The sequence below is a fragment of the Uloborus diversus genome, chromosome 4, assembly GCF_026930045.1.
Source record: "Uloborus diversus isolate 005 chromosome 4, Udiv.v.3.1, whole genome shotgun sequence".
Taxonomy (NCBI): Eukaryota; Metazoa; Arthropoda; class Arachnida; order Araneae; family Uloboridae; genus Uloborus; species Uloborus diversus.
In genome coordinates, this window is record NC_072734.1 from 181,271,597 (window position 1) to 181,289,350 (window position 17,754).

A 17,754-nucleotide genomic window follows, 5' to 3' on the forward strand; every position below is an offset into this window, starting at 1 on the left:
TATTTAATCCATGTTGTAGATATTAAGGCTACTATATAGACGAGTCAACGCATCAGCCTTAGGTCAGAAATTTTGGATCAGGGAGCGTTATTGCGTGATTGTATTTTCTGACGAGTTGTCGCGTTGGCTGATTTTTCACTGCGAATAATTATGAGGAGCCCATGAATTGTTTATAAAATAAAATATTATTTTTGGCCAGTTTAGCAAAACCCAAAATTTTGTTGTGGTAACCCTAGACCCGCAACAGTGAAAAATCCGATCCAAAATGTCTAAACTGATGCTAAATCTTCGGCCTGCACCATATAGTGGCTGTAGTAGATAAGTTTGTCGCCTTATTTGAACTTAATGCTGGACACTTTTCAATTGCACTATGAAGTTCTTTAAAGGTATTTTAAAAAAATTTGAAAAAAAAGTAAAACATATTGTAATTTTAGTGCAATAAAAAAAAAGTATTTTTATGGCGTTTGTAATATACACCGTAAATCAAGTCGAATGAAGGAATTTCAAATGTTTATGCTTCAATTGGCAAAACTGGTCCAAAAACAATATTTTTACGTCCTTAAATCATTATAGAAATATTCGATGTGCCCTCCTCCTGACAACATAATAATATTGCACCTGTATTCAAACTCCTTCTGTAAAATGTTTCGCACTCGTACTTTTGACGGAAAGAATAACGACAAAAGCGATACCTAAGATTTCACGTACAAACGTCTATCAATAGCCAGTTAAAATTCATAAGTCGTTCTTTCATTCAAGCTTGAAGTCCAATAATCCTGTATTGATGACCGCATGCTACCCTACTATTATTTTAGAACCAACATGCATACTTTGTTTTAATTATAAACCATAACCATTCCATTTAAACAGTAGGTAACGTTCATAAATTATAGTGTAAATCCACGCCAACTAAAACCACAACACGGTTTTCTGAACTTAAAGCGATACCCTTGTATTTGGTATTATTTTGCAGGAAATTTCTTGAAGTTTCTGGGTTAAATGGCTGTTTTTGACAGACATGCATAGTTAGGACTAAAATTTAGGTCGAATAGAGACATTTCTAAATTTTGATTTTTCACTTTAAAAATGTTGCTTTTGAAAACAGCAATAAATGTTTTAAATATAGTGATTTTTCCAGCAATATAATTTTATACATAAATGTTCATTGTTTCTGAGTAAATGTGTGCAGTGATTTTCTTCATTCATCAAATATTTTTATTTTTTAAATTGAAAAGCTTTCCAAAGATTATTTTGTCAGGAATTAATTATTAAGCACTGTTCTTTAAAATAACAGATTTATCTGAATTTTTTGTCTTAGAAAGTGTTTATGTGTTTTTTGAAGCAAATTCTATGTCTGATGTACCCTTTGTTACGCTTGGAACTCAATTATAATTATTTAAAAATATTACTTTTTACAGTTCCACCCAAGGAGACCATCATTTCGGACATCGAAAATAATGAACTTTCCGGTGTCATTGGCCCTTATGACGAAGGATCAGAGCTGCGACTTAGATGCGAATCCATTGGAGGTAAGGCTAACTCATTGATGCTCAGCTATACCTTAAAAAAAGCTAATTTGTTCAGCATCATGAAATAAGAGAGGAAAAGTTGGAAGAGTTGGATCGGGCGGATTACTTGCCAACGGGGAAGGTAGTAGGCAACAAAAGTACCTCTGAGCGTGAATGACACAGCTTTATTCGTTTTGTTTATTTGTTTAAAGTACATTTTTGTATTGAGAATATCTATCTCATATTTATTAATCAACTAATTGAGGAATCAGAAATAAAGATCTAGTTGCTTAATTTACAGAAAATTTTCGTTCAATATCTCTTTTCGACAGTTTAAGATCTCCGGTTAAACACTAACTTCAAGTTGTTGCACATTTTCTGCAATTCCGCTGCATCTTTAAGAAATTCACATATATTTACTTATAGGTCATCTATTTGAAATATCCATAAAAAAAAGTATGAGTTTTAGCAGCATGTATGTGTCCAACAAAAGTGTAAGAATACACTCACCATATCATAGAAGATTATTTGCGTTTTTCTATACCTTATTTTTATTCATACATGCTTTGCCTTAAATGGGGCAATTTTTTAAAGTAGCCTTTATCATGAGCTTGCGCAGTAGGGAAGAGGGGGGCTAAAAGCCCCGAGGGAAGTTTTCTCCGTTTGAAATAGCTCAATGAAGAAAAATTGTAAATGTATTTTCTAAATACCTGATAAAATGGAATGTTGCAGAGCACCAATTGCGGCCATATTAGTCAAGCCAGTATCGTCAAGTAAAAAAAAAAAAAAAAAAGCTAAGCACGTGCAAAATGGATATACATTTGTAATCATTTTTGATTTGAACTTTTTGTTCTATTTTACGAACTTAAATAGATAGTATTTAGTTCTTTCGTGTTTTTATGCAAATATTGATTTGGAATCCTAAAATACTACATTGAACAACTTGCCCCATCCGCGAAACAGCTTGGCCAAGGTAGGGGCAATTTGTTCCTATTTTACTTTCGGTAAAATACATTTAATCGTAAAATATTCTTATGAAATACAACTTACAAAAAAGGGTTGACATAAAAAGTGTCATAAGTTTCTCTATTTTAATCTCAGAATAATAATTCTAGAACCAAGTTCCCACATTAAATTTTCAGCTTGTTTGAAAAATTTAACTTTTAGCCCCGTTCCAACATAATTTCATTTCAACTTAGATTTTTTCATAAATGTTATCTGATTTGATATATTTTTAAATATTTGTGTGGTACTGCTATTTAAAATTTCAAAGTTTTCATACATAAAAAAATATTTTTTATTACTTTTCCATGCCTTTAGCTTTTTAAGCAGAAAAGTATAAATAGTCGTCAGAAACTAAAAATGTCCTTGTGAAACAAAATGTGAAATGACATTCCCCATTGTTGTTTAAAAATCGCGGCTTTATTCTTAAACAAGTAAAAATAGAGCGAAAATCGTTTTTAAATGATTTGTTCTAAGTTTTTCAGTCATTGAATTTCGTAAGATGAAAGATGGCTTTGAATTATAAATTTTCATTGCGCCCCATAAACATATGAGTTTATCAATTATAGAAAAGTGAACGAAATATTTTAATGAGCAGTTGAGCTAATAAAGTCCCCAAATGAGGTAGTGAGACGCAAAGAGATACAAGTGGTAAAATTAAAAATTTGAAGATAACCAATACACATGGTAGGTGAACTTTTCCTCGATCTTGGGGCAAGAGATTGTACTACTAGCCCTGGTAGGTGGTGCTGTACAGCATAATTTAGGAAAATAATTCAATGGAAGCCTACCTAGAACGTTATCTCTAAATGCGTTTTACTCAAAACTTGAGATTTTTCACAGACATCCCTTTACTTCTCACAGCCTCAAATATCTTTCTTAGGTTAAGTGAGTGCGTATTTTTCCCTAAGCCCATATTTATAACTGAATAACTCATTAGTTAAAATTGATTTAACATTACAGTGCCTAACAAAACTAGCGTAATTTACCTTACACGATTAAAAGAAAAAACATCAATGACAATTTAGCAAACGATAAGCTTTAAAAGAAATTTCAGTAACGTTTTGATTGAAGTAACGATGGAAAAATGCTCGAAAAAAATTCCAATTGGGGAAATAGCTCTCTCTAGTGAGGAACATTTGCGGATATCTTAAGTGGCACTGAAAGAAGGACAAATGACATTCCCTCGTGTCTTCGTAGTTTTTCATGAGCAGTGACAGTGACACAGACTTGATTTCGAAGGGACAACGAGTTAATGGGTCCTGTCTCTGTCGAAATCAGGAACACGTCACCTGAATCTTTGAAGCGGTAAAGGAATTGCGGTTTCTTTTCTTTTTTGGCTTTTTTGATAGGGTATGCATTGAAAATTCCCTAGATAGCAAAAATGCATTTTTTTAATAGAATGAATACGGTACTTTCATTTTGAAAAATAAGTATTGAAAATAAAAATAAAAATACCTTTTTGGAAGAAATGGAATTCGCCAGTATGATAATTTCACTGCGCGCGCAAGCACATCTCTCTCTCTCTTCTTGTGCATGTATCTATTGTAAACGGACTAGAGCCATTTCAAGGAAAGGCAATTCTTTTGTCTCCCACGTGACAGACAAAAAATATACATATATAATTTTAAAAGGTAATGACCTACTTTGCTTAAGAGATCATACAATTGTTTGTGAATTCTATAAGAACACAATTTCTCTCATTTAATTTTTAAAGTATTATTTAAAATGAATAATATTCGTTGTAACGTCTACAACAAAGTATAAGTTTTTTTCCAGTGAAATGGCCTTGCAAATAGATAAATAGATATATAATCGTAAAATATGCAAAGCGTGTACTTTATTGATTACGTATATGAACATAGCTACGCTTGGGTAAAAATACGCTTGAGTGCCTTAGAGATACCGTACACTGTATGAAAATTGCGAAACATCACAGATTATTTCCAGGTAAATTTCCAGTATTTCACAAATTTCCACCAGTTTCCTTGTGATAAAAAGCAGATTTGGGAAAAGTACCGAAATTACTATAGGTTGAACAAACGCAGGTTTTTTCACTGTTAAGAAAAATATAATGTGTAGTAAGCGTGAAAAAATGTCTCATTTTCTTTATCAGGTGTTAAATCAACAGTTCTGTTAGTACCCTACCAGATTAATTGATTTCCAAACGAGGACGAAATACATGGTGTAGATACCACAGCTTTGCAATAATTACAAGCAAAACAGCTGTACCGTATTTGCTTGCCACTATGGGATAGCTTCGGCAATATTAGCTCTAGGATTGTTCCTGGTAATCTAGGTAGAATTTAAGCTATTATTAAAAATATTTCTGAATTATTCTTCAAACGTGACTGACTTTTATTGAAAAGTTTCTGAATTGTTTATGAAGATTCCTGGTATATTTCAGAATAATCGATACTGACTTTTAGCGGGACAATTTTCTATTCCTTGCTAAATTTGTTACCGGAAGAAATTTAACTCATTTGTTGCCCCTTTTTCTCCTGGCACATTATAGTTTTTATGTTTTTTGCAAAGTAAGTACTACACATAAATTAAAAAACAGCTATGAGAAAATAAAAGTCAGTAATTGGTAAATCACAACGTATGGCAATGCAGAATTAATTGCTCTTTATATATAGTAAAAATATAGTTCCACATTTTTAACGTGGTTCATTGTTGCAAGAGATTTGCTTTAAAATGTAACAAAAATAAATAAATAAATAAACAAAACAAAAAACAATAACAAGTAAGATATATGTACTTAGTAATTTGTAATTGCTTCTATATGTATCTCTGACTACGAAAATAAAGGTGCCACATTTATCAAAGCTGGCTTTTAATAAATAGTTTTATCAATCATATTTTTATCGTAATTTTAACGTGACTAATTATATGACGCTTTCTTTAGAATATAAAAAACCTAAATAAATATAATAATAAAACGTAAAAATAATAAAACGATAGATTTATGTATTTTATTCAAATTGCTTCTATTTTTACCTCTCACATAAAAATAAATGTGTTACGCATATAGAACATTAACTTTGAGAAATAAATTTTTAAATTCTTTTTAAAAATATCAATAAAAAAAAGCCATTTTTTGATGAAAAACGATACTCAAAAGCTAAAACGTGATGAATAATTCATTTCTATAAACGTTCGTCTGACTTATCTTTCGTTTGAATAGATTTAGTACGTCATGTACTTCGAACTGCAGTATACATAAGGCGGAAGTTTCTAGCTTTCAAGATACGTTATGGGAAAAGATCTCTCATATATTACTGACGATATTTCATTTTTGAATACATTCCGTTTTGGTGCGCATTGTATCTTTTTTTTTTTAAAGTTTTCTTTTGAATAAACGATTTTTTTGAAACTCCAACTATAAAAATTTGTTTATAAAAGGCATTTTGATCTGTCTGCAAGACCCGTGAACTTATGAATTTGCGTAAAGCTAGAAATTGTATTCATAAATTTGAACTGAACTTTTCTTTTTCAAGCAGTACGAGATTTTGAAGTTGAGGACTAGCTTGGGTGGTCCTGAAAAATAATAGGCAACTTATGTGACGGTAAATATCTTACAAAAAAACAGGAATGTTTTCTGATAAAAGTCAGTAAAGTTCCTGAAATAATCCTTGAATTTTTCTAAATAATACAGAAATATCCTCGGTTAAAGACAGTCATGACCTTCAGAGGAAACCTTCAGAGAAAACTTAAGTAGGTTTCAAGTAATGGATTGATTTCTCCTTATTGACCAAGAACGCTTTAATGTCTTTCATGTAACTAGGGTCAAAGCAGCTAGAACTACAACTAAGTTCCTAGCGTCTCCATTGCTTGCAATTCTTGCAAAGCTGACGAATGCTCTCATTGAGAGCTTAGGATCTCAGGACGGACCTTAGTCGCTTTGAAGCGAATACACTACAATCTTTTCTTTACTAATAATAAAGCTGAAAGTCTCTCTGTCCGGAGGATGTCTGGATGCCTGGATCTCTGTGACGCGCATAGCGCCTAGACCGTTCGGCCGATTTTCATGAAATTTGGCACAAAGTTAGTTTGTAGCATAGGGGTGTGCACCTCGAAGCGATTTTTCAAAAATTCGATGTGGTTCTTTTTCTATTCCAATTTTAAGAACAAAAATATCGTAAGATGGACGAGTAAATTACGAAATTATCATAACGTGGAACCGTAACATGGGCACAAGCCAATTAGCGAGATACGAAATTATCATAACGTGGAACCGTAACCTGGGTACAAGCCAATTGGCGAGAAAATTCACCACACATTATTTGTAAATATACAGGCGAACCAAAAGACCTTTTAATTTTTCTATTACCGGCAAAGCCGTGCGGGCACCACTAGTGAGTAATACAATGAATACAAAAAACAATGAGTACAATAAATACAATGAGTTAATCTTTAAACTGAAAGGTAAAAATATTTTTCACAACAGTAAGAAAGCTACATTCGTACAACTTGTAGTAATTCAGGAAATTTTTGACAAAAATACATAATTTTGACAGAAAATTAGTGAAAACTTGTAAAATCCTGAAATGTTTCATGAAAATTATCAATACCGTTTCGAAAATTTTTCACAGTGTAGGTGGAAACATGGAGTTCAGCCACATCCTCGTAGTGAATTCTGGGTCGTTACTATAATAAAATATGATTACACTAACAGCAAAGCGTGCCGAATGCATATTTGTAGCGGAAAACATGAAACGGCCTATAAAAGAAGAAATACTGAAAAAAAAAAAAAAGCACGCAACTTCGCGACAAACGCGGAAGTTAAAATTTAAAAAGATTAAATATTTTTTTAAGGATGTCGAAAACATCATTACAAAGAGGCATCTGATTAGGTTTTGAATTTTTTGTTTTTGTTTTAATTTAAAAAAAAGGTGTTACTATTCCTTTTTCAGATCTGCCCTTTTCAGACTTTTTTTTTCACTTTTTTCTCAAACTTTTTGCTCATGCTCGATCTAAAGACATAAATATTTGTTTTTTTCCCCCCTTATATTTATGATACTAACACACACTTTTTTTTGCTATTAGAAAATGCTTATCTAAAATATCCATTTTTTGGCCAACCCTAATGCTCAATGTTTTCTTTCTTTCTTTTTTTGAAATAATTTTTAATGCATGAAACTTTAATTACTATTATCGTTTTTGTAACTTTTTTTATGTAAGTATGTAAACTAATTTTTTACTTTGCAATCTAGGTTCAATTGTAATAAAACGAATACTGCGGAAAATGGACACAAACAATGTTACCACACATAGAAACCATAAAGTTATTAATTTTTCCTATGTTTTGGGAAAACTAAATTTTGATGTTAATTACCCTTTCGTGTGTATTTTAAGTAAATTCATCAGTTTGTTTTCATTTTTTGCTCGATTTATTCTTTTAAAATGATTTCAGATTGCAATTCGGGAATGCATCAGGTCGCATGCGGCTCATGGGCTGCAAATTAAATTTTGTTGGAATCGATCTTCTTAAGCTTTTGTGTAGTGCAATTTGTGACATACTTTAAACTCATGAGAACAAAATAGTGTATTTCCGTTTACCCCCTAATGGGGGAGAGAGGAGCATACGGAAAAATATGGGATAAAATAAAACACGCCGAGGGAGAAGGAAACATAATTTTACATTCAAACAATCATAAATTAAATTTTTTTCAATCACGTTTACTCCCCAGTTATAGAGAGTGTATTTAAGGACACAATGCACAAATTTGTACGTCTGAATTTATTCAAACGAAATGGACGAAAATGTTGAAACGTCGAACTTTTGTTTCCTTTGGCTCCAACTGACCTTTTTATATTTTTCCGGTTTCTCACCGTTCTATTTGAAGTTACTTTTTGTTTTCGTTTTCGCCAAACTTTAACGTTTAAATAAACTTGCACATTATTTTTTTTTATCTGATTACAATGGAAAAAAAAACTTGCTTTTTTCAAAACCGATGCGTTTGTAGACTTATCGTACTTTCTTTCTTTCGCTAGCAATAAATTTATAGGTGAGTTGTTCTAAAATTTGCCCCAAAGTGCTTTCGATTAAAACACAATTTACGTCCATCAGGATTTTTTTTCACAATAGTAGTACAAAGAAGGTATTGTTTTGATCTGCAAAACAAGTGTGCATGAGCTGTTAAATGTATTGTGTGACTATTGATTAAAAAATTAGCAAACGATCAACCATCGGATTGGTGCAAACTCACTGGCATATTCCTTGATATTAATTTGAAATAATGTATATTATTTTGTAATGCAATATTTTTTTCGTGAACCAACTAAATGTGCTATTGAGTGATAAATATATATTTCTTTGTAGGAGTACCCCCGCCTGCAGTTACGTGGTGGAGAGGCTCAACGCTATTGGATGATACATTTGAAACTCTTCCTGATGGCGTTGTTAGAAATGACCTTTTAATAACTACCCTTCAACGTTCTGACTTACTAATGGTTCTCACTTGTAATGCCAATAATAATAATGCAACCGTAGCTGTGGCCACCTCAGTCAAGATCAATTTAAATTGTAAGTCATCTTAAGATAGTTAAAAAACTTGATTTTGTAAAAAAGACATTTTCCGTGTGCTCTTAGAAATATATTTTAGTACATTTTGCGCAGTTGTTGCGCTTTTTGGGAGAACTAAACAGCAAACCACACTCACGCATCAAATCCACTCTAAACTCATATCATGATTTTTTTCCACTTATGCCACTATACTTCACATAAAATAGATATTAAACGAGTTTTATTGTGCTTGTATTTATACCTCTAACCATATCGAGTAATATTAAATAAATATATGATTAATGATTATGTGACTTTTTAATTCTTATCGTGGTTAATGCATTGCAGCGTTTCTTTATTACTTGATTGTTTTCGTTAAATGTGCAACATTTCTTGAAAACTGAAATAATATGCAAGTATAGATTGTTTTGGCTTGAGGCACAGCCTTAAGATATAATAGTTCTTCGTAGGTTTCAAAGCCTGTGCCACTTTCATTTTTTCGCGACAGCTATGAAGGAAAACAGCGTAAAAAACAAGAAATAATAATATGCAAGATTATTTTTTGTGAATACATCTAGGGTTATTCATTTTCACAACACAATATATGTAGCGTTAGTAACGTTTTATTTTTGAAACAATAAGGTACAAGATGTAGTCTCATGTCATTTTGCGAAATGCACTGAATTATGATGTAACTTTAAGGTTATTGAGACATTTTTACTCAACATTTTTTAGTAAAATCGTTCTTTTATGCCTTTTATAAAACTAATGCGTTTATCTAAGCAAATTTGCATGAACACAATAGCAAAAAAAAAAATCTAGAACAGTTACAGCATCATTCAGTGAAAAAAAAATTTAGGAAACAAATTTATTTTCTATAAATTTGCATTTTAAGTCGTCAAATTTAGTAGCTAAATGCATGAATCTAGTTTTTAAACTTTAATTGTACAGATGGTTTTCTAATAGACTAAATATGATAAATTAGCAATGGTGCGATTATATTTGCTTGAAATACATGCATTCAGTAAATTGAATAAAGTCTCATTTTTGAAATATGAGACTTTTGAAATATGAGAAGCAACTTGTTATGTTCAAAGACTTTGCTTGGTATTTTATATCAGATATCCATTTTTGAGCTTTCCCTGATATATCAGTATTTAGTTTTTTAAGAAATATTACATTATAAGTAAAAACAATAAACTAGCATTATAAAACATAGTATTCATGATAATAACATGCTCTTGTGCAATTCTTATTTCTCTAGTTCAAAATTTTTTTTCAAAAGCCTTCAATAAAATTCAATATTTTATCGCAGTGAAACCTGTTGAAGCTAGGATCACGTCTGTCCGCCGAACGTTGTCTGCTGGCAGAAGAGCTGATTTGGAGTGTGTTGCTACGGGGTCTCGTCCTGCATCAAGGATAACTTGGTGGCTAGGTACAACTCAGCTAGCTAACACTTCGGAGAGCTTTTCTCCAGATAGAAATCGAACAACAAGTATCCTTAGTTTTTGGCCAAGTGGAGAGCATAACAATAAGTATTTAGGATGTAGAGCGGAAAACCCAATGCTTCCTGGTCAACCTGTTGAGGACGGTTGGACTCTGAATATATCTTGTAAGTTTTATCTCTTAGTTTTTCTTTCTGCATTTGTGCAAATGATTGAAAGCAGGGCCAGATTTTTTCAAGCTATGTTTACTTTGTATAATCATTGTATTCGTTTAAACTTTAGTTCAATAAACGATTTTTTTCTTTAAGAGCTTTTACGTGAGCGTAAATTATGTGGGACTGAGCGGCCGGTGGCATTTCACTAAGTAAATACCATGTGCACATGATATCCAATCCTTGTACGTTTGTTCTCAAATGTGTACCTTAGAGGCATACTAATGCCTGTTCAAAAATTGTAATTTTCGGGTTAGTTCTGTAATGCATAATTTTGTAATTCTATAAAACAAACAGCGGTCAAACTCGCTTATAACGATACCTGATTTAACGAGAAGCCGGATGTAACGAAAAAATCGGAAATATTTGTTTGATACAATATGAAGCCTATGGAAACAAAACTCGCTTTTAACGAGTAAATCCCGCTTAAAACGAGCAATATTTTTGTGACTCATGGAATTTCCACTTATTTCTAGTTCAACTAATCCTTTCTTGGAAAAATTCATCCCAAACTTAACCGAAAGTTAGTAATGAGTCAACAATCTTGTAAATAAATGACGAAAGCAGCTTTATTTTAGTTATTATTATTTTTGAGTAGAGAAGCAATTGATAGTTAAAAAGTATTTGAAACAATGTTATCACTTCTGAAATACTTGCAGTCCAAACTCAAACTAATGAAGACGAAAAAAAATTGTAAAGTATCGTCTAAAACAACAAATGTGAACTATGAAAATTTTGAATTGGAGATGCCGTCAACATATTCAATGACTTTTCACGTGCAGAAAACGAAAGATACAATGAGACTTTAAAAAAAAAATAATCGACTGCTTTGAGAATATATAGAAAGAGAAGACAGGCAGAGTAGTTATAAATATTAATAATTTTTAACACGAATCCGTTTCCTATGAGTAGCAAATATTTACGGTCATTTCGTTCTCGTTAAAAGTACGTTCGACTGTATTTCTAAATTATTTACCAGTGATATAAGAGCACGAGTCTCTACATTTGTATGCACCAGATAAAGTTTTTACACTCTCTTGAAAAGTAGTGACATTTTAACTGGCATTTGTCTGGCTTTGAGGGACACAAATTATGGAAGAGATATTTCTTGTAGTGTCAGATTATCTACGTACTGTGTTAGCGACTGTAATGGTTGCATGCTAGGTACCCTTTACATCACATCACCTTTGTGGCTTAAAGAGGAACAATACGAAAACACTGCATTTAATTTAAGCAAAAATAAGAACAACATTTAGTGAACAAATAAATCGATTCTATTTTGAGAATTATATGGGTGTAACTATGTGACATGTTTCAGTACTATAGCTGTCTAAGATCTTAGCTACATCTACATCATTGGATGACAGCTACTATCAAAGTGTTTAAGGTGAAGATTTCAAGGTACCAAACACATCATTAACAATTCAATACTGTTAATAAAATTAGCAGACCTTTGATGCATCATTCTACATGTTAGAAAATAAAGTAAAATAAAATAATAATAACAATAATTTCGTGGTGCACAACACCACTAAAAAAAAAAAAAAAAAAAAAAAAAAAAAAGACGAATTTTTGCGTGTAAACTCCATGACATTATGATTTGGGAAGCTAGTACAGTTTTAAATTCACTGATTAGTACAACATATAAAATACTATTTTGTTTCAGAAACAACAAAAATCGTTTTAAAAAATAAAGCTAAAAGTTTTAATGATAATAAAACTATTTTTAAGTTGCAGTATTTTTTTTTCAGTTTAAATATGTATCATAAGATACCTAAAGTTTATTATTTTTGGTGTTAAGTAAATACGTAGGTACTGTTAGGAAAAATAGGATACGTAAATGGTCAAAAAAGTATTAGATGATAAAAATAGGTGGTTTCTAAAGTATACTTTAAAGAACCTATCTTCTGTAATTTGTTTTTTTTTTTTAAGTTCATCACATAATACTTTGAAGCAAGAAAAAAAAATATGTCAAAATTGTTGATCATACCCACCATAATGGATTTAGTTATTGTGTGGTAAAATATATTTCTATGATCTGAACAATCATTGCAAACTACCTGAAAAAAACTGTTCTTAGAACATTTTATGAAAGTAACAGCAAAGTTCGTCTAATTAAAGTGCAAAAGCTATTTATACATTAAGAATAGTAAATCAAAACACATAATTTCAGAAATATTGGTGCTGTACAGAAACTCGTTAGTTAGAACTATTAGAAACGCTTATAACAGCTGAGAAAAACTTAGATTACGTTAATAATGATGTAAGTTTCCCTGCCCCGCTACAAGCTAAGATCAAAAACTCAATTTTCCCTATCGAAAACTAATTATGTTTTCTGAAACAGTTCTTAGCTCAGCAGAATATTATTATTATACGTATCGAAAGAAATGCTCCACTGAATAACAATCTATTGGATGAATACGTTAAAAGTCAGAACGAAAAAGAGATGTAGCAAATAGAAAAATGAAAGAAAGAATGCGTTCTGTGTACACGATCTTTTCTTTGCTAAGAGTTAGCAATTGTTCTATGAGCATAATCATATTTTTTCCAATCACTACTCAAGTAGAAAAGAGGGAGAAAAAAGTAATAATAAAAGTAGGAAGAAAAATTAGATACAGATGGGGACGAAGAGTAAAAAAAAAAATCTGATAGTCATGAATTGCAAATTTTCTATATTTCCACATGAATAAACCAGGTTTAATTAAATATCCATTTTTACGATCCTAGTTGCGTTGAAAAAGATTTCTTTGAAAGTTTTGAACCATCATATTTTGCTGATCACTAATGGATTTCCAGGTTAAGGAAAATTGCATTTATGTTTAAATTGGAGTTATCACAAATTCATTCTTTACAGATGCTTTTGAACCCAGGTTGATTTCGTTAGGAAATCAAATGATCCTTAAAGTTTTTATTTCTAATTTGTTTTATAGTATTTTCGGAGCTCCATTTCATTGAAAAGCGCAAAGTCTACTCGGGTGGAATAGAGACATACAGACATGCTAAACATTTGTTTTTATTCTGCGGGTTTGAAATATGCTAATTTTCAGCTTGTAATATGCAAAAGCCTCTACCTGAGTTCTTTCAGTTGAACCAGCTTTAAATATTTATTTGATTTTTTACATAATTGTCTTTAATTTATGATATTTCAACAACAGACTTCATTGCATTCATACTTAGGATTTTTCTAGGAAATAAAGAATGGTAGTAAGGTGCTCATATTTCCTTTAAACAAACGTACGGATATAGGTAGAATCAATAGCTTACTTTTAAAAAAAATGGCGGCATACTTTTTTCCATCAAGAAAGAACATTTTATGATTTAAGCTATCATTGAAAAATGGCCTATTTGTAATAATTAATTACTATATGCACAATAAAAATCGTCCTTAAATTGAAATAAAATTATGGACAGATTTTTTATGTTTCGATAATAATTTTCTTCTTTTCAATTATTGTAAAATTTCAATTCTTTTGTAAGGATTTTAAATTGTGTCTTTAAACTAATGTGAAACAGTACCCGGTTACATATTTGTATGTATTTTTATTATTTGTGCTACGTTAAGCTGTACTATAGCATGAAATTACAGCAATAAAATTTTTCAACAGAAAAAAAGTACAAAAAAATAAGACACTCGTTGAGTAAATGTAAAAGACTATATCATTATTAATGAAAAATATATTTAAAGGTAAACTTAAAACAGTCTTTGAATAAGTTTAAACGGTTGATTTCTACCAGTGCCATGGATGCATTATTTTTTCTTTTTTGAACAGATTGGTTTATTTAAACATATCCCTTCACCAAAGAAGTAATTGACATTGCTAGCGTTTAGATTCTTCAATTTTTCACTTTGCTTCCAATTAAATGCAAATAAATCGTTAATGATATAAATTAGGGAAGAATAAATACATTGATAATTTTTTTGCATTTAGGGAGTAAAATTTAGTTATGGCATAATTTGGCTTATTCATAAGTGCAAAACAAGCCTTCAATAAAAACTTGAGAAGTCGAATTCATGCAAAGTTATTCTGTTAAGATATTTTAAAACAAAATATTCTACATTTTGGGTGAACACAGTAGTCTGAATTTCATCATACCTAAATTGAATACTTTATTTTAATTACTTTTTTATGTTTTAGATACTACACAAATGTGTATTACAACAGGAAATATGTATACATAAATTGAAAAAGTTAAAAACTATATAGATTTTATTTTAATGAAGAAAACAAATCCATCGTCAATATAAAACTACTTTTGGGTGAACTTCAGTTCATTATTGAATAAATCAAGAATTTTTCATAAAGTTTTTAATAGGCAAATTACGCGTCCAGAGAAAATACGAAAGAAATAGAAAATAATCCGTATCACAGCTAAAAAAAACTAAAAGGTGCAGAAATATGCAATGCCTCGGGCAGAAACTAGCGGCCTAAATATGTCAAAATAAAGCGTAAAACATTATATAGTAAAAAATGAGCAAAATAAAACCCCAAATGTTGTACGTTGAATTCAACAAAAATAGCTATAACAACTAAATAACTGAGATTGTAGACTATTTTACCCAGTTGTAGTCGTAAAATTTGTTAAACTTAATATCAATGTACTTTATTACTATAGGTTCTGATTGGATGCCTGACCTGCCAAATCGATTAACTCCATTAAACGAAAAGTAGAGAAAAGTAATGAAGAAGATGGTGTTATCCATAGGAGTGAATAGGACCTCCTACTACAATTTCTGCCATCATATGATCAGAAATGTACTGAACCAAAACTTTAATATAAATTCGCATGCTAAGCATTGATTAAGCACTATTAAATCATAAATGTTGATTTTTTAGAAAGTGGAGTTACTATATTTGGCAAGCTGAAGCATCCAATTTTAAGTTGCGTAATAGGATAATTTAGAATAACATTTGCCTTGACAGTTTTGAGCTACTTATCTATTAAATATTTTAAGCAAAACTATTACTAAAGTGTTTCTTTTTTCCTCAGATATCCCTCGTGTAATGCTAAGTTTGAAAATCGACCATGGAAAGCAACAAACAGCAAGTGAAGGAAGTGATGTTCGATTCCTCTGCGACGTCAAAGCCAACCCATGGGTGATTGACATCGGATGGCTTTCGGAAGATGGTCGCATGTCACACGAACCTGACATGGGAGTCGTCATTTCGAATAACACATTGATTATTAAGAGGGTTCAGAAGAAACATGCGGGGAGCTATCAATGTTATGCAACAAATGCGGAAGGAACAGGCCAGAGTGAGAAGGTTTACCTTAAAGTTAATTGTAAGTAATTTTCTGGAAACATTATATGAAAAAGCGTATTTTTCTTAATTTTAATAAGATGTATCTTAATATTGCCACAATCATGTAACGTGAATTTTTAAAGTAAAAAGGTTTTTGTAACGTGCCTTTCCCTTTCATACTGAAGAACATACTTTCAGCAATACTAAAATTTGAGAAGGACAAAGAAATACTAACAGTTATTTTTCTTGGGCAATGTTGGCAAACATTTACTTAAAAGTTGAAACTAGAAAAACTAAAAATACCCTTACGAATAATAATTTATTAGTTTGTTTTAATGATGATAAACAGCGATATCAATCTTATTGACTTAAACAGAAAATTAAAAGATTTTGACGAAGCTATTTTTGCACTGTTTATTCTAAGATATGTTCGGTGATATATTTGGATTCAACAAATTTTTGAATACTTATGTTCATTATATTATGACATATAGATGATATATAAGATATCTTTTTTTTTAAATAAATTATTTTAAATGGCACTTTTTCCATTATAAAGCCAAAAAAGATGTAAACAAATTTTCAACAGGCATTGTACGTTACATATATCCCTGTAGAAAACACTTACCAAAACACATAACAAGTACCGGATGTGGTTAAGCATCACTAACTGCCCTTTAAATAATACAGAAGTTAAGTCTGAAAAATGTTTTCTATGGTCAAGTAAAAGAAGAACAATTGCACGTGGATAGTGATTAGGAAACCATTTAATAGCCAACATATTAATCTTGTTTAAATAGACGCTCTACAACAGCTGGGATTTTCTTTCTCCATCAAATAAGTCTAGCAAAAGAAATATTTTCCTCATAAAATTTGAATTTTAGATTATCCGTGTTACAATAAAATAAATAATGTCGTAGTATAAAAGCATTTGGATATCTATATGCATCTATATGACTTAAAACATTACTATGAAGATTTTAGTTCATTTACAGGTACTTGGTCTTTGACTCTAAGTATGTCATGTCTTAAGGTACAAGAAAGTCTATTTTGAATTAATATTTAGTCTGTAAATCATTTCCTTTTCCAAATTGCTCCATCCGCAGATTTCTCGCCAGTAAATCACATCTTTTGCCGATTGGATGAGATGTTCCCATTCTGTAGGATTTCGTTGATCTAACCCGACAACTAAGGGGAGTTTGAAGAATAATCACAAATAAGACGATAGATTAGATACATCAATGCAATAAATTATATAAATCAGAGGTAGTTATATGTGTCAATACCAAACATCGGGCATTCGGAATACATATCGATCAATGTCAAAGTGATTTGTTTGCCATAGGTAGATTAATCAGAAGAAAAAAATAATAACTGCTGTGAAAACTTACGAGTTTTTCTTTTTGTTTCAGCATAACATTTCTGGGAAAACATAATATAATGTCGTTTTTTTCAATGGATAAAGTTTTACAAAGTTTTCACTTTGTATTCATGATGTGATTTCCCCCGTTATCAAATAATTTTTGTCATGTTGTGAAATATTTCAATTCAAGAACGGTAAAAATCAATTGGTTTTAAAACAAGGAGTCTGGATGTGTCATTTTGGATCTTAGTCAAATTGTCATGGTTTTTGTCACACAGCAATTAAAATAAAAGGATATCTGGTGATGCAATGTCGGGTGAGAACGGTGGATGACGCAGCATACTGAAATTGATCATGTGTTAAGGTTTAGTTTTTGTCTATTCGGGACTGGATATTTGCACATTAGATGGCAAAATGATGATGATAATGAGAGTAATCTCATCATTGATTGAAAATGAAAACATTCGTAAAAA

At 31.0% G+C, this 17,754-nt stretch overlaps 1 protein-coding gene across 1 annotated transcript in view; it reads left to right on the forward strand.

Annotated features, from left to right (window-relative positions):
- LOC129221032 (hemicentin-2-like) overlaps positions 1-17,754 on the forward strand; it is a 98,848-nt gene that overhangs the window by 61,586 nt on the left and 19,508 nt on the right. The window contains exons 6-9 of the mRNA XM_054855468.1: positions 1,419-1,529; positions 8,836-9,039; positions 10,334-10,630; positions 15,665-15,958. Of these exons, the coding sequence (XP_054711443.1) occupies positions 1,419-1,529; positions 8,836-9,039; positions 10,334-10,630; positions 15,665-15,958 (906 nt within the window). The remainder of the gene's footprint in view (positions 1-1,418; positions 1,530-8,835; positions 9,040-10,333; positions 10,631-15,664; positions 15,959-17,754) is intronic.